The sequence below is a fragment of the Triturus cristatus genome, chromosome 12 (assembly GCF_964204655.1).
Source record: "Triturus cristatus chromosome 12, aTriCri1.1, whole genome shotgun sequence".
In the NCBI taxonomy this organism is placed as follows: domain Eukaryota; kingdom Metazoa; phylum Chordata; class Amphibia; order Caudata; family Salamandridae; genus Triturus; species Triturus cristatus.
This window is the reverse complement of record NC_140595.1, coordinates 7,034,001-7,060,076: the sequence shown is the minus strand read 5'-3', so window position 1 is coordinate 7,060,076 and position 26,076 is coordinate 7,034,001. Positions and strand designations below refer to the sequence as shown.

General features: G+C 54.4%; 1 protein-coding gene across 5 annotated transcripts in view; it reads right to left on the bottom strand.

The window, feature by feature from the left end:
• Window positions 1–26,076, bottom strand: part of SBNO2 (strawberry notch homolog 2) — a 502,221-nt gene that overhangs the window by 236,505 nt on the left and 239,640 nt on the right. For 2 of the 5 annotated variants that reach the window (XM_085639189.1, XM_085639190.1), the window contains exon 5: window positions 3,174–3,332. In XM_085639189.1, the coding sequence (XP_085495315.1) occupies window positions 3,174–3,332 (159 nt within the window). Of the gene's footprint in view, window positions 1–3,173; window positions 3,333–12,899; window positions 13,048–16,693; window positions 17,205–26,076 lie in introns of those variants that run through there. The other 3 variants (XM_085639191.1, XM_085639192.1, XM_085639193.1) reach the window with 3 other exon arrangements.

Sequence of the window (26,076 nt, the reverse complement as noted above, 5' to 3'; positions counted from 1 at the left end):
ATCACCAACACTGCTGAGCGTACCAAGGATCAGCTGCAGCCAGCGCAGCTAAAGACGAGTGTCACCTGCAGCCAGCATGGATAAGGACACCGGGCCTCACCTACCAACAAAGGCTCACCTGTAGGCAGTGCAGCCAAGCACACCTGTCTCACCTGCAACCAGTGAAGTCTCAGCTGATAAGGACAGCACGCCTCACCTACCACTAACAATGCTAAAGATACCGAGTCTCACCTGAGTTGAGCACAGCTAAGGAGCCCACCTACATCCAGCACTGCCGAGTACACCTGGTTTCACCCGCAGCCACACATGCTGAGGATCACCCGCAGCCACACATGCTGAGGATCACCCGCAGCCACACATGCTGAGGATTTCATGTCTCACCTGCAGTCCTCACAGCCAAGGGCACCTTGAGTCCCCTACAGCTAGAAAGGCTACCAATGCCATGTCTCACCCGCAGACAGCACAGCTAAGGGACGCCATGTCTCACCCGCAACCAGCATAGCTAAGGGACGCCATGTCTCACCCGCAGACAGCACAGCTAAGGGACGCCATGTCTCACCCGCAACCAGCATAGCTAAGGGACGCCATGTCTCACCCGCAGACAGCACAGCTAAGGGACGCCATGTCTCACCCGCAACCAGAACAGCTAAGGGATGCCATGTCTCACCTACAACCAGCACAGCTAAAGGACGCCATGTCTCCCCCGCAGCCAGCACAGCTAAGGGACGCCATGTCTCACCTACAACCAGCACAGCTAAGGGATGCCATGTCTCACCTACAACCAGCACAGCTAAAGGACGCCATGTCTCACCCGCAGACAGCACAGCTAAGGGACGCAATGTCTCACCCGCAACCAGCACAGCTAAGGGACGCCATGTCTCACCCGCAACCAGCATAGCTAAGGGACGCCATGTCTCACCCGCAGACAGCACAGCTAAGGGACGCCATGTCTCACCCGCAACCAGAACAGCTAAGGGATGCCATGTCTCACCTACAACCAGCACAGCTAAAGGACGCCATGTCTCCCCCGCAGCCAGCACAGCTAAGGGACGCCATGTCTCACCTACAACCAGCACAGCTAAGGGATGCCATGTCTCACCTACAACCAGCACAGCTAAAGGACGCCATGTCTCACCCGCAGACAGCACAGCTAAGGGACGCAATGTCTCACCCGCAACCAGCACAGCTAAGGGACGCCATGTCTCACCCGCAACCAGAACAGCTAAGGGATGTCATGTCTCACCTACAACCAGCACAGCTAAGGGACACCATGTCTCCCCCGCAGCCAGCATAGCTAAGGGACGCCATGTCTCTCCCGCAACCAGAACAGCTAAGGAACACCATGTCTCCCCCGCAGCCAGCACAGCTAAGGGACGCCATGTCTCACCCGCAGCTAGCACAGCTAAGGGACGCCATGTCTCACCCGCAGCCAGCACAGCTAAGGGATGCCATGTCTCCCCCGCAACCAGCACAGCAAAGGAACGCCATGTCTCACCTGCAACCAGCACAGCTAAGGGACGCCATGTCTCACCCGCAGCCAGCACAGCTAAGGGACACCATGTCTCACCCGCAGCCAGCACAGCTAAGGGACGCCATGTCTCACCCGCAACCAGCACAGCTAAGAGACGCCATGTCTCACCCGCAACCAGCACAGCTAAGGAACGCCATGTCTCCCCTGCAACCAGCAGAGCTAAGGGACACCATGTCTCACCTACAACCAGCACAGCTAAGGGACGCCAAGTCTCACCTACAACCAGCACAGCTAAGGGACGCCATGTCTCACCGCAACCAGAACAGCTAAAGGACGCCATGTCTCACCCGCAGCCAGCACACCTAGGGGACACCATGTCTCACCCGCAACCAGCACAGCTATGGGATGCCATGTCTCACCCGCAGCCAGCACAGCTAAGGGACGCCACGTCTCATCCACAATCATAACAGCTAAGGGACGCTTTGTCTCACCCGCAGACAGCACAGCTAAGGGATGCCATGTCTCACCCGCAACCAGCACAGCTAAGGATTTCATGTCTCACCTGCAGCCACACATGCTAAGGATTTCATGTCTCACCCGCAGCCACACATGCGGAGGATTTTATGTCTCACCCGCAGCCACACATGCAGAGGATTTCATGTCTCACCCGCAGCCACACATGCTGAGGATTTCATGTCTCACCCTCAGCCACAGATGTTAAGGATTTCATGTCTCACTCGCAGCCACACATGCTAAGGATTTCATGTCTCACCCGCAGCCACACATGCTAAGGATTTCATCTCTCACCCGCAGCCACACATGCTAAGGATTTCATTTCTCACCCGCAGCCACACATGCTAAGGATTTCATGTCTTATCTGCAGTCCTCACAGCCAAGGGCACCTTGAGTCCCCTACAGCTAGCAAGGCTACCAATGCAATGTCTCACCCGCAGCCAGCACAGCTAAGGGACGCCATGTCTCACCCGCAACCAGCACAGCTAAGGGACGCCATGTCTCACCTGCAACCAGCACAGCTAAGGGATGCCATGTCTCCCCCGCAGCCAGCACAGCTAAGGGACGCCATGTCTCACCCGCAGCCAGCACAGGTAAGGGACGCCATTACTCACCCGCAACCAGCACAGCTAAGGGACGCCATGTCTCACCCGCAGCCAGCACAGCTAAGGGACGCCATGTCTCACCCGCAGACAGGACAGCTAAGGGACGCCATGTCCCCCCCGCAGCCAGCATAGCTAAGGGAAGCCATGTCTCACCCGCAACCAGCACAGCTAAGGGACGCCATGTCTCACCCGCAACCAGCACAGGTAAGGAACGCCATGTCTCACCCGCAAGCAGCACAGTTAAGGGACGCCATGTCTCACCCGCAACCAGCACAGCTAAGGGACGCCATGTCTCACCCGCAACCAGCACAGCTAAGGGACGCCATGTCTCACCCGCAACCAGCACAGCTAATGGACACCATGTCTCACCCGCAGCCAGCATAGCTAAGGGATGTCATGTCTCACCCGTAACCAGCACAGCTAATGGACACCATGTCTCACCTGCAACCAGCACAGCTAAGGGACACCACATCTCACCCGCAGCCAGCACAGCTAAGGGATGTCATGTCTCACCCGCAACCAGCACAGCTAAGGGACGCCATATCTCACCTGCAACCAGCACAGCTAACCATTCAAAACCTCACCTTGGCAGGGTTCGGCTGCGTGTTTACGTCCCATAATGTCGGCACCTGGTTCAAGCTGTCAGCATGCAGGAAATCCTGGGCATCAGCGATGTCAGACAGAGAATCGGCAGGTGAGGAGAAGATGGAGTGGTTGGACAGTTCATCAAGGTAGGAGGAATCCTGCAAGAGAGGAAGACATTAAAGACGTGGTGAGCGCTGTGCTACGAGGCAGAAATATAGGTTATACTGAAGTGGAGGCTATAATGTAAGGCATCAACATGTTACAGAGGCAGGAAGAATCTTACAAGAGGAAACTGTGTTATGAACATATCAGATATCATGCAATAATGTATTTCACGACTAAGGGGTCCTATGTGAGAACACAAATTACACAGGTATGACGGTCCTATAGGAGAAAATCCCATGACATGGCTAGAGATCACATAAGGATGGATGTACGCCAGGGAGGTAAGCGAGTTCCCTCAAGGGCTGACTCTTCTTAGGTAGGAAAAAGAGATCCCTCAAAGGAGAACACATCTCAGGGAGATCCTACAACTGTGCATTGTGGAGGGGGTGAACTAGAGAGATCACTAAAGAACGACAGAATATTACACAAGCAAGACAGATCCTAGAAGGTTAAGCATTGCCCTACATTCCCATTGCATTTCCCAACAACTGCAAGCTGGTAAGGCAGGATAGGGAATCAACACCAGGAGGCGGAGTAGCTTTTGCTTTCCGAGAGTACTTCAGAGTAGAAATCCTTAACACCCTTCTCACCGATTGGGTAGAGATGGTAATAGTCTCAATGGAAACCCCCCTCGGTGAGACTTGGAAAGGCGCTTTAGTCAACCCCCCTCCAGGTGTTCAGTCATAAATGAGCTGCACGACTAGCATCTGAAGCCCTGTCCACACAAAATGTTCCCTTGATAGGGGATTTCGACTATCATGTCGACATTGCCACCGACCCCGACGTACCCATCCTGCTGTCCAACCTCAAAATGCGAGATCTCCATTTGACCAAACCCGGCCCCTCACATTTGGGAGGCCATACACTTGAGCTTATTTTTTCAACCTCCAGGCCTCTTCAAGTTGACGTCCCACAACCTCTTACCCGGACTGACCATGTTTTGGTCAGCTTTCAGATTCCTAGCATGACCATTCCCATAAAACCCACAGCTCAGAAACGCCTTATTCGGAGGCTACGGAAACAGATCGCTTTGCAATGCTTTCAATCTGCCTTTCGCGCACCCACGGTAGATCATTCTCAGGAAATAGACTCTGCTTTAGCCCTGCTCCACCCTTTTGCCCATGCTCTTGACAACGTTGCTCCCTCAAAGCAACGTCCTCCTCAACTATGCAGACCGAAGGCTCCACATTAAACTGCGGAATTGAAATCGGACAAATTGAGCTGTAAAAGACTAGAACGTAATAGGAGGACTGCAAAAACTAATATGGATAAACAAACATACAAACTAGCATGAAGCGCCTACCATCGCAAAATAAGAATATATTGTCAACAAAAGAGACCAAGCAGGCAATTCCTCAAAGGAATCATTCAAAGACTTAAACAACTTTTTAAACCCCAAGCCTGCTCCTCAATCATTCCTCCCTCACAAACACTTTGTGATACCTTAGCTAGCCATTTTCAAACTAAAATTATTACATCTACCACAGCTTTCACGCCATGGCGGATCCCACAGCTCTTGGTTGTATCACGGATTCGCCTCAAATGACTGCTTCATAAGTACTTGAAAGGTTCAAGCCTTTTACTCAACCTCAGAGGCTCGACTTGCTAGCCAAAGCATAGCCTGGCTGCCCTTCAGAGATCTCTGTCCTCCGCATATTATCTCTGCCCTAGACCCTCTTCTTGCGCCAGCTACACCCCTGTATAATCAGTCTGTCCTGGGCCACCATCGAACGATTACGGAAGGTAGCAGACCTCACTCCTATCTTGTAAAAGCCTAATGTAGATCCTAACTAACCAGCTAACTACCGCCCCATCTCCCTTCTCCCTCTGTAGAGGAGGGTTCTGGAGACCAACATGAACAGACAGCTCTCCTCTTATCTGGAGAGCTGTAGCCTGTTGGATGCCTCTCAATCGGACTTCAGACCTCCCAACAGTACTGAAACTGCCCTACTAGCGGCAGCAGATACTGGCAGGTTATCCCTCGATGCGACACCGTGCGATGCTGGTCTTGATTGACCTGCCAGTGGCGTTTGATACCACCTTACATTCCAGCCTGATTCCACGTCTCTACCAGGGGGGCATCCAGGGTCCCGCCCAGGACTGGTTTACAGACTTCCTCAAAGATAGGGTCCAAACAGTTTCCATTGGCACTTATCACTCCAAAACTGTGCTGTGGAACAAATGGGAGCCTCAGGGCTCTTCCTTGAGCCCTACGCTTTTTAAAATCTACTTAGCCCCCCCCCCCGCCCATTTGTTAAAGTCCCGCGGATTTGATTGTCTTTCCTACACAGACAACACCCAACTGGTCATTTCGTTTGGGAGGAACATCGAGGACATCAAGCGGCGATTTGCCGTCTGCAGGAGGAAACTCGTCATTTGGCTGACCCTCCTGCCTCCAACTGAAGGAGGGCGAACAGAGATCCTTCCACTTGGCAAGGCTCAGCTCTTCAGGATGGATGACTGGTGCCCACATGAACTCGGCCCTGCCCGATACCCAGCAGAACAGCCACAAACCTGGGTAGACTTTTAGATAATACACTATCTATGAAAGGCCAGATTACTTCCACCTGCGGTACTTGCTTGGGCACACTGCCTTTTGACGAAAATCTTTTGCTATCTCCCTCTGAACTCCCAGAAGACATGCAACCAGGCATTAACCACCAGTTGCCTGGATTACGGGTCCTGCTCCTCACTTCAAATGGATCCCTTATATCTAAAATACCGCTGCCGCTTGGTGACCAGTCTGCCTCCACCCACACCGTCAGCCCCCATGCTCCGGGCCCTTCATTGGCTCCCTAATAAAAAAGAGAGCGCTGTTTAAACTGCTCTGCCTGACTTATAAATCCTTGTCAGGCACATATCCTAAATATCTACAAGACAGACATACTCCTTACTATCCAAACAGGGACCCTTATGTCTGAAGACCAACAACTTCTTTGTCCTCGTCGCATTCGCACTTCAAAACATGGTGGCAGGACTTTCTCCTACCTCGCCCCACACCACTGGAACAGCCTTCCACTCTCCATCTGAGCATGCTCCAGCTTTCCTGATTTAAATCAAAATCTCAAAACACGGCTGTTTTTAGTAACTATTCACCTGCCTACTGGGGCGGAGTCTTGCGCTATATTATGTACTGTTAACATAAGGTGGACACATCTGAGAGATGCAAACGCTCTCCCCAGACTCTTAAGCTATAAATGAAAATTACCTAATGCTTTACAACAGGGAGATGTCACCATGGTGTGAACAGTAATTAGTAGTAACTTTACTCTCGTAAATATGGCTTCACTTCATTTAAGGGAGTGTGGGCTGTGAATCTACACTTTGTAGTAAATATACACTTAGAGTGAAGAGCCATAAGTGGTACATTTAATACAAAGAGCAAGAGTACATTTCCATGTGTAGAGTTACTCACAGGTATATTAACCTTTGGGAATAGGCCCAAAGTGTACTTAGGTTGTGCACATCTAGTCCACATAGTAGTCAGATCATGGACCTTCTGCACCTGGAATACTGATGCTCAGCACATCTAGTCCACATCAAGGAGTACCAACGCCATACACATGTAGGCCACACTATAGACAGACAAACGGAAACCAGCCACCCGAGCTCATCCTGTATCTGGCAGGAGTATATCTCATCCTGGACACCAATCAGCCACAGCCAATGCTGTCTTGGACACCAGTCACCAACTGCCCATCCCATCCTGGACACCAGTCACCCCCAGTCCATCCAGTCTTGGACACCAGACACCCCCAGCGCATGCCATCTCAGACATCGGTCGCCCCCAGTCCATCCCGTCTCAGACATCAGTCGCTCCCAGTCCATCCCGTCTCAGACATCAGTCGCTCCCAGTCCAGTCGCTCCCAGTCCATCCCGTCTCAGACATCAGTCGCTCCCAGTCCATCCCGTCTCAGACATCAGTCGCTCCCAGTCCATCCCGTCTCAGACATCAGTCACCCCCAGTCCACCTCGTCTTAGATGTCGGTCGCCCCCAGCCCATCCCGTCTCGGACATCAGTCGGTCCCAGACAATATCGTCTCAGAATCAGTTAGCCTGAGCCCATCCCATCCCAGACATAAGTCGCCCCTAGCTCATCCCATCTTAGAATCAGTCGCCCCAAGCTCATCCCATTTTAGAATCAGTCCCCCCAGCCCATCCCATCTCGGACATCAGTCCCCCTGTGCACCCCGTCTCAGACATCAGTCACACACAGTGAATCCCGTCTTAGACATCAATTGCCCCAAGCCATTTTGTCTCAGATATCGGTCGCCTCCAGCCCATCCTGTCTCGGACATAAGTCGTCCCCGGCCCATCCTGGACATCATTCGCCCCCGGCCTATCCCGGACATCAGTCACCCCCAGATCATCCCGTCTCAGACATCAGTGGGTCCCCAGCCCACCCTGTCTCTTCATCCGTCGCCCCAAGCCCATCCAGTCTTCACGAACAGTGACACTCCGCCCATTCTGTCAACCTGCCGAGTAGATGTGAATCCACGTGCCCGAGTTAAAAAAATGCTTGTAAAGCTGATCTCTGTACTAATTATAAGCAAGACCACGTTTATATATATATATATATATATATATATATATATATATATATATATATATATATAGACCCTATATGAGGGATAGGCAGAGTTCGTCTGAGGGCTACAAAGATCCAGGTTTTCACTGCCTCGGTTTTTAACATCCTCAGGTGCGTTGGCAAAAGGTTCCAGGCTTTAGTTCCTAATGCGGCTACTGTTTTACCTCCCTTGTTTTGCGCTTGAAGTTGGGCGCTTCGAGGAGCTTTGCTGATGAGGATCTCGGAGTTCTGAATGTGGTTCATGGGGTGAATCTGGCTGAGAGATACGTTGGGCCTAGAGTTTGCGCGGCTCTGAGAGTGATTAAGAGGATCTTGCATAGGCTTCTCTAGTGCAGCGGGAGCCAGAGCAGGGTTTTAAGTGCTGCGGATGCTGAGGATCTTCGTGGTAGTTTCAGGACTAGACGGGCCGCAGCGTCTTGTACCACCTGTAGTCTTTTCAGTGTTTGTTTGTTGGCTCCCGCCAGCAGGCTGTTGCAGTGATCCAGGCGCGATAGGATCAGAGCCACCGCCACTGTTTTCCTGGCCATTAGTGGAATGAAGTCAAATAATTTTCTTAATGACTTAATGAGGTTAAAGCAGGTCCCACCACAGTCAGCGCGTGTTGTCGAAAGGAGAGAGATATTTACCAAATAGCATTAAAATAAACTTAGAAATTTAATGAAAAACAAAGGTTACAGGGATGTTATAGTTAGGCTCACAATTCACTCGTACAAAACCACAGAAATTCAGCAGCTATAGTTACCTGAACTAACAAACTTAGCCCGCAATGCACTGCTTATGACCTCACATATTACATCACTCATGACATGCTCAGTGACATCACTGATAGCATCACTGAAGACATCACTGGTGATCGCACATCTAACAGTAAGCGCCCACCAAGGAGCTGCCCTTCCAGGACAAGGACTGCTAAGGAGGGCTTGCACTGGTGATCACATACGTGTCCAGAGGAGGGCTTGCACTGGTGAACACATACGTGTCCAGAGGAGGGCTTGCACTGGTGAACACATACGTCATATAGTGAGCTGCTGTCCGGAGGAGGGCTTGCACTGGTGAACACATACGTCATATAGTGAGCGTCTGTCCGGAGGAGGGCTTGCACCGGTGGTTCCACATGTCATAGTGATCTGCTGTCCAGAGGAGGGCTTGCACTGGTGAACACATACGTCATATAGTGAGCGTCTGTCCGGAGGAGGGCTTGCACCGGTGGTTCCACATGTCATAGTGATCTGCTGTCCAGAGGAGGGCTTGCACTGGTGAACACATACATCATATAGTGAGCTGCTGTCCGGAGGAGGGCTTGCACTGGTGGTTCCACATGTCATAGTGATCTGCTGTCCAGAGGAGGGCTTGCACTGGTGAACACATACGTCATATAGTGAGCTGCTGTCCGGAGGAGGGCTTGCACTGGTCAACACATACGTCATATAGTGAGCTGCTGTCCGGAGGAGGGCTTGCACTGGTGGTTCCGCAGGTCATAGGGATCTTCTGTCCAGAGGAGGGCTTGCACTGGTGAACACATACATCATATAGTGAGCTGCTGTCCGGAGGAGGGCTTGCACTGGTGGTTCCGCATGTCATAGTGATCTGCTGTCCAGACGAGGGCTTGCACTGGTGAACACATACGTCATATAGTGAGCTGCTGTCCGGAGGAGGGCTTGCACTGGTGGTTCCGCAGGTCATAGTGATCTGCTGTCCAGACGAGGGCTTGCACTGGTGAACACATACGTCATATAGTGAGCTGCTGTCCGGAGGAGGGCTTGCAGTGGTGGTTCCGCAGGTCATAGGGATCTGCTGTCCGGAGGAGGGCTTGCACTGGTGAACACATACGTCATATAGTGAGCTGCTGTCCGGAGGGCTTGCACTGGTGGTTCCGCAGGTCATAGGGATCTGCTGTCCGGAGGAGGGCTTGCACTGGTGAACACATACGTCATATAGTGAGCTGCTGTCCGGAGGGCTTGCACTGGTGGTTCCACATGTCATAGTGATCTGATGTCCAGAGGAGGGCTTGCACTGGTGAACACATACATCATATAGTGAGCTGCTGTCCGGAGGAGGGCTTGCACCGGTGGTTCCACATGTCATAGTGATCTGCTGTCCAGAGGAGCGCTTGCACTGGTGAACACATACATCATATAGTGAGCTGCTGTCCGGAGGAGGGCTTGCACCGGTGGTTCCACATGTCATAGTGATCTGCTGTCCAGAGGAGCGCTTGCACTGGTGAACACATACGTCATATAGTGATCTGCTGTCCGGAGGAGGGCTTGCACCGGTGGTTCCACATGTCATAGTGATCTGCTGTCCAGAGGAGGGCTTGCACTGGTGAACACATACGTCATATAGTGTGCTGCTGTCCGGAGGAGGGCTTGCACTGGTGGTTCCTCAGGTCATAGTGATCTGCTGTCCAGAGGAGGGCTTGCACTGGTGAACACATACGTCATATAGTGAGCTGCTGTCCGGAGGAGGGCTTGCACTGGTGGTTCCACATGTCATAGTGAGCTGCTGTCCTATGGAGGGCTTGCACTGGTGACCACATGCCAAATATTGAGCTGGAATCCAGGGGTTGCCCTTATCAGATGTGGGTCGCCAAGGAGGGCTTACAATGGTGATCATGGACATCAAATAGTGAGCTACCTATCCAGGACGGGGGCTCGGAAAGGGGGTTTGCACTAGTGATCATATACCTCAAAGAGGGACTGGAGAGCTCCCGGCCACAGTCTGAGGGCTTGGCAGGTTGACCCTGCACTAGTGTATGTACACGTCAAGTAATAAACTGCTATGGAGGGGTCCCATCACAGGCCTGGGGTCTCCACAAGCTGGTCTTGCACTGGTGATCACATCCGTCATATGGTGAGCTGCCTCCCAGGGGACGCCCTTCTGGGGCGTAGGTTCTACAAGGTGGCATACACTGTGATCACACATGAAATAGTGAGCTGCCACCCAAGGTGCCCCCCTCCCCCCAAAAGCTTGGGGGCTACGCAAGATGAACTAGTGATCATACTCGTCCACTAGTGAGTTGTAGCTACGACTGGAGGGAGCTCATTCGAGTCACAATGTCCGATCTTTGACTGCCTTCTGAGCAAATGGCATGGGATTTCTACTCACAGCGAAATCAGATTTTTTCATCGAGTATTGTAAACACACGAGAAGTGATAAGACGGGCGGGGGTGAATGTCACTTCATGTGACGACAGGCAGAGCACCTTCCTCCCAGCTGTCTCTGAACTTCCCTCCAAGCTGCCTCTCTACCTGGAGAGGTACCGCCTCCCAGCTGTCTCTCCACCTCCCAAGCAGCTTTCTTTCCACCTCCCTCCCAGCTGCCTCTCTACCTGGAGGTGTACCTCCTCCCAGCTGTCTCTCCACCTCCCAAGCAGCTTTCTTTCCACCTCCCTCCCAACTGCCTCTCTACCTGGAGGTGTACCTCCTCCCAGCTGTCTCTCCACCTCCCAAGCAGCTTTCTTTCCACCTCCCTCCCAGCTGTCTCTCTACCTGGAGGTGTATCTCCACCCAGCTGTCTCTGAACCTCCCTCCCAGCTGCCTCTCTACCTGGAGGTGTACCTCCTCCCAGCTGTCTCGCAGCTATCTCTCCACCTCCTCCCAGCTGTCTCGCAGCTATCTCTCCACCTCCTCCCAGCTATCTCTCCACCTCCTCCCAGCTGTCTCTACACCTCCCAAGCAGCTATCGCCACACCTCTCCCCAGCTGTCGCTACACCTCCCCCAGCTGTCTCTTCACTTCCTCCTAGCTGTCTCTCTACCTGGAGGTGTACCTCCTCCCAGCTGTCTCTCCACCTGCAGTGAGAGCCGTCTGAGCAGCTCACCCTCCTGCCCCACCCCTCTGCTCCCACTTCCTCCTTTCGGTTTCAGGTTAAAGACAAGACTCCCGCTGGGAGGGGTGCGCGGGTGTGTGTGTGTGGGGGGGGGGCAGCGCAGCTGCGACCCCTGCTAACTCCGTGCGCCCAAGACACGGTGTGAAGGGTCTTCTGGGAACTTATAAAACACAAAGATGGAGCGGGAGTAACGAGGAAGCAAGGGGCGCTGCGTCCACCCTACCGGCCCCCAGCACCCACCCTACCGGCCCCCAGCACCAAGGAGTAACTAACCTGACGTCACACTCTCTGCCCCACCCCCGCGAGGTCACAGGTCCGACTCTTAACCCAGCTATCCCGCTTGCAGTTGGGATGGGACAGAGCAAGGGGCGATGAACACAAAGTAAACCGCGCTCTAGGAGTCCTGATGTGGCACTCAGGGCCCCCAGGGGCAGAGCTGGGGCAAACAGCGCAGGGGCAGACAGGGCAGGGGCAGGCAGGGCAGTGACAGCCATAGGAACCGCAGATACAGACGTGGGAAAGGCCGGGGCAGGGTGGGCAGGGGCAGAGCCAACATTAGGAACCGCAGGGGCAGAGGTAAGAAGGACAGGGGCAGGACGGGCAGGGGCAGACAGGGCAGTGCCAACAATAGGAACCGCAGGGACAGATGTAGGAAAGGCAGGGGCAGTCATTGAGGGGCTGTGCAAGAGGCGACACACCAAGATACAGACCCCACAGGGCCTTGAGAACCAGACCAGCCAGAGAGGGCAGAAGCATCACCAATGGGAAAGGGGGGGGGGGGTTTAAGTAAAGGGAACCCCCACTCCTTACCAGTCAAAGGATTCCTCGCCCGTGGGGCAGCAATGCCACAGTGCCCACCCCATAAAACAGAAAGTATCCCTCACCCGGAGGGCAGTGTATTGCCCACCTTACACCTCCCCCAAAGGACCCCTTACCCGGAGGGCAGTGTAGTGCCCACCTTACACCTCCCCCAAAGGACCCCTCACCAGGAGGGTGGTGTAGTGCCCACCGTACACCTCTCCCCAAAGGGCCCATCACCCGGAGTGCAGTGTAGTGCCCACCTTACACCTCCCCCAAAGGACTCCTTACCCGTGGGGCGGCTATGCCCCTAGAAGAGAAGCCCCCCGCCCCCTACGAAGACTCACGAGAAGTGCCCCCGGCGGCGTGGACATCCCCGGGCTCGGCCCTGGCTCCTGGGGGTGGGGGGGCCGCGACCCCTCCGAGTCCAGGGCGAGGCGGAGTGAAGCTGTCCGGGACGGAAGCAGCCAAGAGCAAAATCGAAAGGGAAAGCACCGGGTGACGAGGGGGAGGGCGGGCTGCTGGGGGGAGGGAGCGGCTGTGCTGGGGAGGACGACTGCCGTGGGGCGGAGGGGGAAAGGGAGGGGCGCCCGGGAGGAGGGAGGGGGCAATGGGACAGAGGGAAAGGGGTGCTGAGAGAGCTGCCAAGGGGAGGCAAAGGTGCGAGGGAGAGAGGTGATGAGGGGGCGAGCAGGAGGTGCCTAGGGGAGGGAGAGGTGCTCAGGAAGAGAGGTGCAAGTGGAGGGAAAGGTGCGATGGTGAAAGGAGGTCTGCTGGGGGGTGTCAAGGGGAGGGATAGAGGGGGTTTGCTGAGGGGGGGGGGGGGGGGGTGAGAGGTGCCGAGGGAGAGAGGTGCTGAGGGAGACAGGTCTGCTGGGGTGTGGGGGAAGAGGTGTCAAGGGGAGGGAGAGTGGGGGTTTGCTGGGGGAGAGAGGTGCAGAAGAGAGGAGGTCTGACACTTGTACACACAATCTCTCACATACATTCACAATCCACACACACCTGTAAACACACACTCAGCCTTTCACATACATTCAAACACAAGCACACCAGTACATACAAACACCTGCAAATACACATGCACATCGGCACACACAGCCTCTCAAATACATTCACACCTGCGCGCACACAGCCTCTCAAATACATTCACACCTGCGCACACACAGCCTCTCAAATACATACATTCACACCTGCGCACACACAGCCTCAAATACATTAACACCTGCGCGCACACAGCCTCTCAAATACATTCACACATGCGTGCACACAGCCTCTCAAATACATTCACATATGCGCGCACGCAGCCTCTCAAATACATTCACACCTGCGCGCGCACAGCCTCTCAAATACATACACACCTGCGCGCATACAGCCTCTCACATACATTCACACCTGCGCATACAGCCTCTCACATACATTCACACCTGCGCACACACAGCCTCTCAAATACATACATTCACACCTGCGCGCACACAGCCTCAAATACATTAACACCTGCGCGCACACAGCCTCACATACATTCACATATGCGCGCACACAGCCTCTCAAATACATTCACACCTGCACGCACACAGCCTCTCAAATAAATTCACACCTGCGCACACGCAGCCTCTAAAATACATACATTCACAGCTGCGCACACACAGCCTCTCAAATACATTCACACCTGCGCACACGCAGCCTCTCAAATACATTCACACCTGCGCGCACACAGCCTCTCACATACATTCACACCTGCGCACACACAGCCTCTCAAATACATACATTCACACCTGCGCGCACACAGCCTCAAAGACATTAACACCTGCGCGCACACAGCCTCACATACATTCACATATGCGCGCACACAGCCTCTCAAATACATTCACACCTGCACGCACACAGCCTCTCAAATAAATTCACACCTGCGCACACGCAGCCTCTAATAAACATACATTCACAGCTGCGCACACACAGCCTCTCAAATACATTCACACCTGCGCACACGCAGCCTCTCAAATACATTCACACCTGCGCACACGCAGCCTCTCAAATACATTCACACCTGTGCGCACACAGCCTCTCACATACATTCACACCTGCGCACACGCAGCCTCTCAAATACATACATTCGCAGCTGCGCACACACAGCCTCAAATACATTCACATATGCGCGCACACAGCCTCTCAAATACATTCACACCTGCGCACACGCAGCCTCTCAAATACATTCACACTTGCGCACACGCAGCCTCTCAAATACATTCACACCTGCGCACACGCAGCCTCTAAAATACATACATTCACACCTGCGTGCACACAGCCTCTCAAAAACATTCACACCTGCGCACATGCACACAGCCTCTCAAATACATTCACACCTGCGCACACGCAGCCTCTAAAATACATACATTCACACCTGCGCACACACACAGCCTCTCAAATACATACATTCACACCTGCACACACACACAGCCTCTCAAATACATTCACACCTGCGCACACACTGCCTCTCAAATATATACATTAACTCCTGTGCGCACACAGCCTCTCAAATACATACATTCACACCTGCGCGCACCCAGCCTCTCAAATACATTCACACCTGCGCGCACACAGCCTCTCATACATACATTCACACCTGCACGCACACAGCCTCTCAAATACATACATTCATACCTGCGCGCACACAGCCTCTCAAATACATACATGCACTCCTGCGCGCACACAGCCTCTCAAATACATTCACACCTGCGCACACACATTCTCTCAAATACATACATTCACACCTGCACGCACACAGCCTCTCAAATACACTCACACCTGCGCGCACACAGCCTCTCAAATACATTCACACCTGCGCACACGCAGCCTCTAAAACACATACATTCACAGCTGCATGCACACAGCCTCTCAAATACATTCACACCTGCGCGCACACAGCCTCTCACATATATTCACACCTGCGCACACACAGCCTCTCAAATACATACATTCACACCTGCGCACACACACAGCCTCTCAAATACATTCACACCTGCACACACACACACACACACAGCGTCTCAAATATATTCATACCTGCGAGCACACAGCCTCTAAAATACATTCAAACCTGCGCATACACCGCCTCTCAAATACTTACATTCACAGCTGAGCACACACAGCCTCTCAAATACATTCACACCTGCGCACACACAGCCTCTCAAATACATTCACACCTGCGCACACACAGCCTCTCACATACATTCACACCTGCGCACACAGCCTCTCACATACATACATTCACACCTGCACATACAGCCTCTCAAATACATTCACACCTGCGCACACACAGCCTCTCAAATACATTCACACCTGCGCACACGCAGCCTCTAAAATACATACATTCACACCTGCGCACACACACAGCCTCTCAAATACATACATTCACACCTGCACACACACACAGCCTCTCAAATACATTCACACCTGCGCACACACTGCCTCTCAAATATATACATTCACTCCTGTGCGCACACAGCCTCTCAAATACATACATTCACACCTGCGCGCACCCAGCCTCTCAAATACATTCACACCTGCGCGCACACAGCCTCTCATACATACATTCACACCTGCACGCACACAGCCTCTCAAATACATTCACACCTGCGCACACACTGCCTCTCAAATATATACATTCACTCCTGTGCGCACACAGCCTCTCAAATACATACATTCACACCTGCGCACACACAGCCTCTCAAATGCATTCACACCTGCGCACACACAGCCTCTCACATACATGCATTCACACCTGCACGCACACAGCCTCTCAAATACATACATTCACACCTGCGCACACGAAGCCTCTCAAATACATACATTCACACCTGCGCACACACCAGTACATACAAACACACCTGTTCACGCCTAGCATCTCACATACATTCACACAGACTGACACTAGTACATACACACACACCTGCAAATGCACACCAGTACAGACTGCCACGTACATTCACATGTGTACACACACACACACCTGCAAATACATACGCACACATGTACAGTCCCACATGCATTCACACGTGCACACACCTGTCAATACACCCTCACACCTGCAAACACAACTAATCACGCGCCCGAAGAGCGGCCACATGAGGGCAGGAACACTCACCTTATCTAGAGATGAGAACTTGAGCCAGAAACGCATCTTGGACATAGTGGGAGGCCCCGCGCCCTGGCACGATGACCCGGGCACGGCGGAGGAGCGCTACAGCTAAGCTGGCAAGGATCCTTCACCATGGCAGCAATCCACACCACGAGCATGAGCAGCAGGTCGGGCCCCACGGACTGGGCCGCGATCAGGGCCCCCGAAGCATTTCCATGAACCGCGATGACATGACAGCCGCGAGCATGAAGAGCAGGGCAGCCCCGCAAAGGAGAGGCCCGGGGGCTCAGACGCCAAGCCGGGGCAGAGCCCGCGCAGGACAGTCCCGAAGACACAGAGGAAAGAGAGCACCGGGCAGGCAGGGTCTCAGCACTGCCCCGACCATGCACAGCCTGCCCCCCGCCCGACAGGGACCCAGCAGAATCTGGACCCCGCACAGCCCGGGCCCGGCCCCGCCTGCCCCGGCTCCGCCACTTCCTCTAAGCGCCCGGCCTGACTTACAGGAAATGATGGCTCTGGGTAAGTCAGGGAAATTACTGGCAGTCTGATGAGAATTACAGTATGTGCTGTAACCCAACCACAGGCGCACTGTAAACACAGCGCCTCCCGGGGCCCGAGGCGCTGGGGGAGGGGGCACCCGGGGTGACCGGTGCCACGGGAGGGCACCGCACCCTGGGTGACCTGTGCCAAGGGGGGGGGGGCACTGTGGGGTGACCTGTGCCAAGAGGAGGGGGGCGACTCACGGGCGACCTGTGCCAAGGGGGGAGAGAAGGGTGTGCTGCACCCTGGGTGACCAGTGCCAAGGGGGAGCACTGTGGGGTGACCTGTGCCAGGAGGGGGGCCGACTCATGGGCGACCTGTGCCAAGAGGGGGAAAAGGGGGTGCTGCACCATGAGCAACTTGTGCACGGTGGGGGGTGGGGGCGGCGTGCTTCAGCCGGGCTGCCAAGGGGGGTGGGGGGGGTGGTGTTGCACCATGGGCAACCTGTGCACGGGGGAGGGAGAAGGGAGGGGTGTGCTGCACCCATGGGCGACCTGTGCAGTGGGGCGGTGTGGTGCACCCGGGGCGACTGGTGCCAAGGGAGGGAGAAGGGGGGCTGCACAATGGGCAACTGTGCACGGGGGTGGGGAGGAAGGGAAGGGGGTGCGGCACCACGGGTGACATGTGCAGGGGGCGGTGTGCCAAGGGAGGGTACCGCACCATGGGTGACCTGTACCGGGGGGGGGGGCAGGGTGCTACAGCATGTGTCACCTGTGCCAAGGGGGGTGCACGATGGAGTGACCTGTACCAAGGGGTCATCACAGCCTCGTACCGTAACCTAACTCCAACATCTGAAGGGGGCACCGCACCCTCAGGATGTAACCTGAATCCAAGACCTGAGGGGCCATGACACCCTGAGACTGTGACTGGAGACACGTCACATGAGGTATCATAGCCCTGGTACTGTAACTAGACACCAACACCTGAGAGGCACTAGACCCTGTTACTGTAACTAGACACCAACACCTGAGAGGCACTAGACCCTGGTACTGTAACTAGACACCAGCACCTGAGAGGTACTAGACCCTGGTACTGTAACTAGACACCAACACCTGAGAGGCACTAGACCCTGGTACTGTAACTAGACACCAACCCCTGAGAGGCACTAGACCCTGGTACTGTAAATAGACACAAACACCTGAGGGGCACTAGACCCTGGTACTGTAACTAGACACAAACACCTGAGGGGCACTAGACCCTGGTACTGTAACTAGACACCAACACCTGAGAGGCACTAGACCCTGGTACTGTAACTAGACACCAACACCTGAGAGGCACTAGACCCTGGTACTGTAACTAGACACCAACACCTGAGAGGCACTAGACCCTGGGATTGTAACTAGACACCAACACCTGAGAGGTAGACACTGGTACTGTAACTAGACACCAGCACCTGAGAGGCACTAGACCCTGTTACTGTAACTAGACACCAACACCTGAGAGGCACTAGACCCTGGTTCTGTAACTAGACACCAGCACCTGAGAGGCACTAGACCCTGGTACTGTAACTAGACACCAACACCTGAGAGGCACTAGACCCTGGTACTGTAACTAGACACCAACACCTGAGAGGCACTAGACCCTGGTACTGTAACTAGACACCAACACCTGAGAGGCACTAGACCCTGGTACTGTAACTAGACACCAACACCTGAGAGGCACTAGACCCTGGTACTGTAACTAGACACCAACACCTGGGAGGTAGACACTGGTACTGTAACTAGACACCAACACCTGGGAGGTAGACCCTGTTACTGTAACTAGACACCAACACCTGAGAGGTACTAGACCCTGGTACTGTAACTAGACACCAACACCTGAGGGGCACTAGACCCTGGTACTGTAACTAGACACCAACACCTGAGAGGCACTAGACCCTGGTACTGTAACTAGACACCAACACCTGAGGGGCACTAGACCCTGGTACTGTAACTAGACACCAACACCTGAAAGGCACTAGACCCTGGTACTGTAACTAGACACCAACACCTGAGAGGGCACTAGACCCTGGTATTGTAACTAGACACCAACACCTGAGAGGCACTAGACCCTGTTACTGTAACTAGACACCAACACCTGAGAGGCACTAGACCCTGTTACTGTAACTAGACACCAACACCCGAGAGGTAGACACTGGTACTGTAACTAGACACTAACACCTGAGAGGCACTAGACCCTGTTACTGTAACTAGACACCAACACCTGAGAGGCACTAGACCCTGGTATTGTAACTAGACACCAACACCTGAGGGGCACTAGACCCTGGTACTGTAACTAGACACCAACACCTGAGAGGCACTAGACCCTGGTACTGTAACTAGACACCAACACCTGAGAGGCACTAGACCCTGTTACTGTAACTAGACACCAACACCTGAGGGGCACTAGACCCTGTTACTGTAACTAGACACCAACACCTGAGGGGCACTAGACCCTGGTATTGTAACTAGACACCAACACCTGAGAGGCACTAGACCCTGGTATTGTAACTAGACACCAACACCTGAGAGGCACTAGACCCTGGTACTGTAACTAGACACCAACACCTGAGGGGCACTAGACCCTGGTACTGTAACTAGACACCAACACCTGAAAGGCACTAGACCCTGGTACTGTAACTAGACACCAACACCTGAGAGGGCACTAGACCCTGGTATTGTAACTAGACACCAACACCTGAGAGGCACTAGACCCTGTTACTGTAACTAGACACCAACACCTGAGAGGCACTAGACCCTGTTACTGTAACTAGACACCAACACCTGAGAGGTAGACACTGGTACTGTAACTAGACACCAACACAAGAGAGGCACTAGACCCTGTTACTGTAACTAGACACCAACACCTGAGAGGCACTAGACCCTGGTATTGTAACTAGACACCAACACCTGAGAGGCACTAGACCCTGTTACTGTAACTAGACACCAACACCTGAGAGGCACTAGACCCTGGTATTGTAACTAGACACCAACACCTGAGAGGCACTAGACCCTGTTACTGTAACTAGACACCAACACCTGAGGGGCACTAGACCCTGTTACTGTAACTAGACACCAACACCTGAGGGGCACTAGACCCTGGTACTGTAACTAGACACCAACACCTGGGAGGTAGACACTGGTACTGTAACTAGACACCAGCACCTGAGAGGCATCAGACCCTGGTATTGTAACTAGACACCAACACCTGAGGGGCACTAGACCCTGTTATTGTAACTAGACACCAACACCTGAGAGGTAGACGCTGGTACTGTAACTAGACACCAACACCTGAGAGGCATCAGACCCTGGTATTGTAACTAGACACCAACACCTGAGGGGCACTAGACCCTGGTATTGTAACTAGACACCAACACCTGAGAGGCACTAGACCCTGGTATTGTAACTAGACACCAACACCTGAGAGGCACTAGACCCTGGTACTGTAACTAGACACCAACACCTGAGGGGCACTAGACCCTGGTACTGTAACTAGACACCAACACCTGAAAGGCACTAGACCCTGGTACTGTAACTAGACACCAACACCTGAGAGGGCACTAGACCCTGGTATTGTAACTAGACACCAACACCTGAGAGGCACTAGACCCTGTTACTGTAACTAGACACCAACACCTGAGAGGCACTAGACCCTGTTACTGTAACTAGACACCAACACCCGAGAGGTAGACACTGGTACTGTAACTAGACACTAACACCTGAGAGGCACTAGACCCTGGTATTGTAACTAGACGCCAACACCTGAGAGGCACTAGACCCTGTTATTGTAACTAGACACCAACACCTGAGAGGTAGACGCTGGTACTGTAACTAGACACTAGCACCTGAGGGGCACTAGACCCTGGTACTGTAACTAGACACAAACACCTGAGAGGCACTAGACCCTGGTACTGTAACTAGACACCAACACCTGAGAGGCACTAGACCCTGGTATTGTAACTAGACGCCAACACCTGAGAGGCACTAGACCCTGGTACTGTAACTAGACACCAACACCTGAGAGGCACTAGACCCTGGTATTGTAACTAGACGCCAACACCTGAGAGGCACTAGACACTGGTACTGTAACTAGACACCAACACCTGAGAGGCATCAGACCCTGGTATTGTAACTAGACACCAACACCTGAGAGGCACTAGACCCTGGTACTGTAACTAGACACCAACACCTGAGAGGCATCAGACCCTGGTATTGTAACTAGACACCAACACCTGAGAGGTAGACGCTGGTACTGTAACTAGACACCAGCACCTGAGAGGCACTAGACCCTGGTATTGTAACTAGACACCAACACCTGAGAGGCACTAGACCCTGTTATTGTAACTAGACACCAACACCTGAGAGGTAGACACTGGTACTGTAACTAGACACCAACACCTGAGAGGCATCAGACCCTGGTATTGTAACTAGACACCAACACCTGAGAGGCACTAGACCCTGGTATTGTAACTAGACGCCAACACCTGAGAGGCACTAGACACTGGTACTGTAACTAGACACCAACACCTGAGAGGCACTAGACCCTGGGATTGTAACTAGACACCAACACCTGAGAGGCACTAGACCCTGGGATTGTAACTAGACACCAGCACCTGTGAGGCACTAGACCCTGTTACTGTAACTAGACACCAACACCTGACAGGCATCAGACCCTGGTACTGTAACTAGACACCAACACCTGAGAGGCACTAGACCCTGGTATTGTAACTAGACGCCAACACCTGAGAGGCACTAGACACTGGTACTGTAACTAGACACCAACACCTGAGAGGCACTAGACCCTGGGATTGTAACTAGACACCAACACCTGAGAGGCACTAGACCCTGGGATTGTAACTAGACACCAGCACCTGTGAGGCACTAGACCCTGTTACTGTAACTAGACACCAACACCTGAGAGGCATCAGACCCTGGTATTGTAACTAGACACCAACACCTGAGAGGTAGACGCTGGTACTGTAACTAGACACCAGCACCTGAGAGGCACTAGACCCTGTTATTGTAACTAGACACCAACACCTGAGAGGTAGACACTGGTACTGTAACTAGACACCAACACCTGAGAGGCATCAGACCCTGGTATTGTAACTAGACACCAACACCTGAGAGGCATCAGACCCTGGTATTGTAACTAGACACCAGCACCTGAGAGGCACTAGACCCTGGTATTGTAACTAGACACCAACACCTGAGAGGCATCAGACCCTGGCACTGTAACTAGACACCAACACCTGAGAGGCATCAGACCCTGGCACTGTAACTAGACACCAACACCTGACAGGCATCAGACCCTGGTACTGTAACTAGACACCAACACCTGAGAGGCACTAGACCCTGGTACTGTAACTAGACAGCAACACATGAGAGGCATCAGACCCTGGCACTGTAACTAGACACCAACACCTGAGAGGCACTAGACCCTGGCACTGTAACTAGACACCAACACCTGACAGGCATCAGACCCTGGTACTGTAACTAGACACCAACACCTGAGAGGCACTAGACCCTGGTACTGTAACTAGACACCAACACCTGTGTTGGACAGGCCTCACAGACGGCTCGCGCCCTCCCCGCTCGACAAGGCCAGGACTCCGGGCCACCTGGCATAACCCCGCGACCAGCACCTGTACCCTGTCCCCCGACGGACCCTCTGCCCTCGGACCCCTACTCATCACGGGGTCCAGCCCCACCGGCTTTCCCGGCCGGGTCAAGCCGCCATCTTGGACCCTGTACCACGCGGCCGCCTGGCCTCCCCTCGACCCTAACCCCGGGCCTGGCCGGCCCCGACATCCCGGCACCACTATCCACCCAGGAGGTGAGCGGACCACTTGGCAGGTCAATGGGAGACCGAAGTGTCAAGGGCTCTCCCCCGCCAGGTGCCGATCGCTCCCAGCTCCCCCAGGCACTGGCTCCACCCCCTGCTGGGTGTCTGGACACCTTCATCCCGGACCCTCCGACCTCCAAGTGCGAGGGTCCGGACATCAAAGGGCACCAGCCCTATAACTGAGGCAGCTCCGGAGCAGGAAGGCAGTTGTATCCTGGAGTCGAGAGACACCGAGTGAACTCAACCCTGACGGTCTACTGGCGCTGCCGTAGCCCGCTCTTGTGAACCATCGTCCTGCCTGCTGGCGCTGCCGCGGCCTTCTGCAACCTTCATCTTCCTGGGACCTGCTGGCGCTGCCGCGGCCCGTTGTACCGACCACCCTCACCGGGACCTGCTGGCGCTGCCGCGGCCCTCTGCAACCTACATCTTCCTGGGACCTGCTGGCGCTGCCGCGGCCCGTTGTAACGACCATCCTCACCGGGACCTGCTGGCGCTGCCGCGGCCCGTTGTATCGACCATCCGCACCGGGACCTGCTGGCGCTGCCGCGGCCCATACCACCTAACCACCAAGCTCGAGGATTGTGAGCTCATCACCATCTCATCCGAATTACCTGATTGGTAACTAGACTGTCCCGCTACCCCCTTCCCTACCTTACGAGACTCTAATCGAGGGGACCCCTGAGTCCAGACCTCCTTGTACCATTTTACCGTACCTTAAATAAGTGCCTATAAAGATCACTGAACCTTATCCGTGTGTGGTATTTGTCTGTGGGGGGGAAGTTACTTGTCTGTACGATCGCTGGAGACGGCTCTCCCCGGAGACCTCTCCTCCTGACCCCGGCCGACCCTCCCGGTCCGTCTACCTTTTCTAACATTGGTGGCCAGCGGCGGGATCCGAATCAACGCGTAATCGTACAGAGAGTAGCTCACCCCACGACAAAGCACGATGTCGACCAAAGATAGCAGCTCCACCGAGAAGTTCCAAATGGAGAAACTAGAGGAGTACAACCACCGCGAACTGAGACAATTTTGCATAGAACTTGGCATTGCTACCACTGGCCTGAGTACCAAGGATGACCTAAAGCACGCCCTTGAGTCGTGGACAGGAACGGGGGTCGCAAGACCCTCCGACCAAAGCAGCGTCACACCAGACCAAAACAGCGTTACACCAGAGGGGAACGCCACGACTCCCGAGGAGCGGGGAACGGGCCTCTCACCGGAGGAGATACGAGAAAGAGACAGAGTCAGACTGCACGAATTAGAGATGGCACGACTCAAGATGGATGGGGAGCTCAAGTTAGCTGAACAGAAACTCAACCTCGAGCATATGCGGATTCGAGAGGAGCGAGAAGAAAAACAGAGACAGAGAGAGCTGGAAGAGAAAAAGATAACGCTCGAGCACGAGCGCCAATTGGCAGAGATAGAACTGCGCAAACAGCATAAGGACTTGGGGGTGCCTGAAAGACCACACACCCCGGGACCAACTGAGAAAAAAGTTCACATCCCCAAGGATGTGGTCCGCGAGTATGTCCGAGAAGACGACATACAACAATGGTTTAAGGCCTATGAGATCGCAATGACCTCCCACCGGATCGACCGGAGTGATTGGGGAGCCGGACTTTGGGGGAGATTTATCAACGAGGGTCGCGATGCCCTGCTGCAGCTCCCCGATCACCAAATGTCGTCCTACGACCACATGAAGGCTGCCCTCCTCACCCGCTACGGCCTCACGCCCGAGATGTACCGCCAGAGGTTCAGGGATTGCACCCGGATCCCAGGTACCACTTGGGTGGAATACGTGAACTATTTCAGCCGGGCCTTCGAGGGTTGGATCAAGGGAAGTCAGGTCACCACCTACGAACAGCTCTTCAACCTCATGGTATGGGAACACCTGTCAAACAACTGCTTCGTCGAGCTCCGGCAGCACCTACTCGACAGTAAGCTGACTGACCCCCGGCAGCTCGCCGCCGAAGCTGACCGGTGGGAGAGCACCCGAGTGGGCCGGAAAGGGCCACACGACCAGAACAGAAGCAACCAAGGCCAGCACCGTCCTCGGGGAGGAGGAGGAGGCCAAGGGCGGGGGAGAGACGCCTTAGCAGCAACAACCGTGGCCAGCACCCCGCCGCTGGCCGGCCGGGGCAACCCCCCGTTGCGGCCTGGGTACCGAGCCAACGTCACGTGCCACAGATGCCAGCGACTAGGCCACTACGCCAACGATCCGAACTGCCCGCTGAACCAAACGCCCAAGCCCCGCCAGGTAGCTGCCGCTGCCCTGGGGGAGGAGCAGTCGTTGGAGGGTCCCGAGGAGTGTGAGCCAGACCAGCAAGGGTGGGAACCGGCCGCCATGGTCCTGGCATGCTTAGGGGGAAGAGACATGGTTCCGCGGGCTCCCCTACCCGCCAACACCAGGAAATACGGTCAGTGGGTGACCATTAATGGACAGAGAGCTGAGGCCTTGCGCGACACCGGCGCCAGCGTGACGGCCGTCCGCTGTCACCTGGTGAAGCCCGAGCAGATCTTGCCGAACATTCTCTGCCCCGTCCGCTCGGCAGATAACTCTGAAAGCATGTGCAAGATGGCCTGCGTCCCGTTTGAATGGGGAGGGGTCTCCGGCCTAATGAAAGTGACGGTCCGGGACGATGCCCCCGTGGACTGCCTCCTGGGGAATGACCTCGAGAGTTCCCCGTGGGCCACCGTCGAGAGAAGAGAGCACTTGGGGATGCTGGGCCTCCCGGACTGGGCCTGCATAACCACCCGAGCCATGGCCGGCCGGGCCGCCCCCCGATCAGAAGAAACCGAATGGCCGGCACCTCCGCCCCCGGTTGCCCCCGTAGAGGACAACGGCGAGGCCGACCTCCCAGACCCGGCCCCCGAAGAAAACGCGCAACCCCAGGACCTTCCGGATCTGGCTCAGTGGCGGCAAGAAGGGGGGCCCACCCAAGAACAGTTCCGCCAGGAGCAAAAGACCTGTCCCTCCCTCGAGGGACTTCGCCAACAAGCCAGCACCCAAGCCGCCGGGGACACCA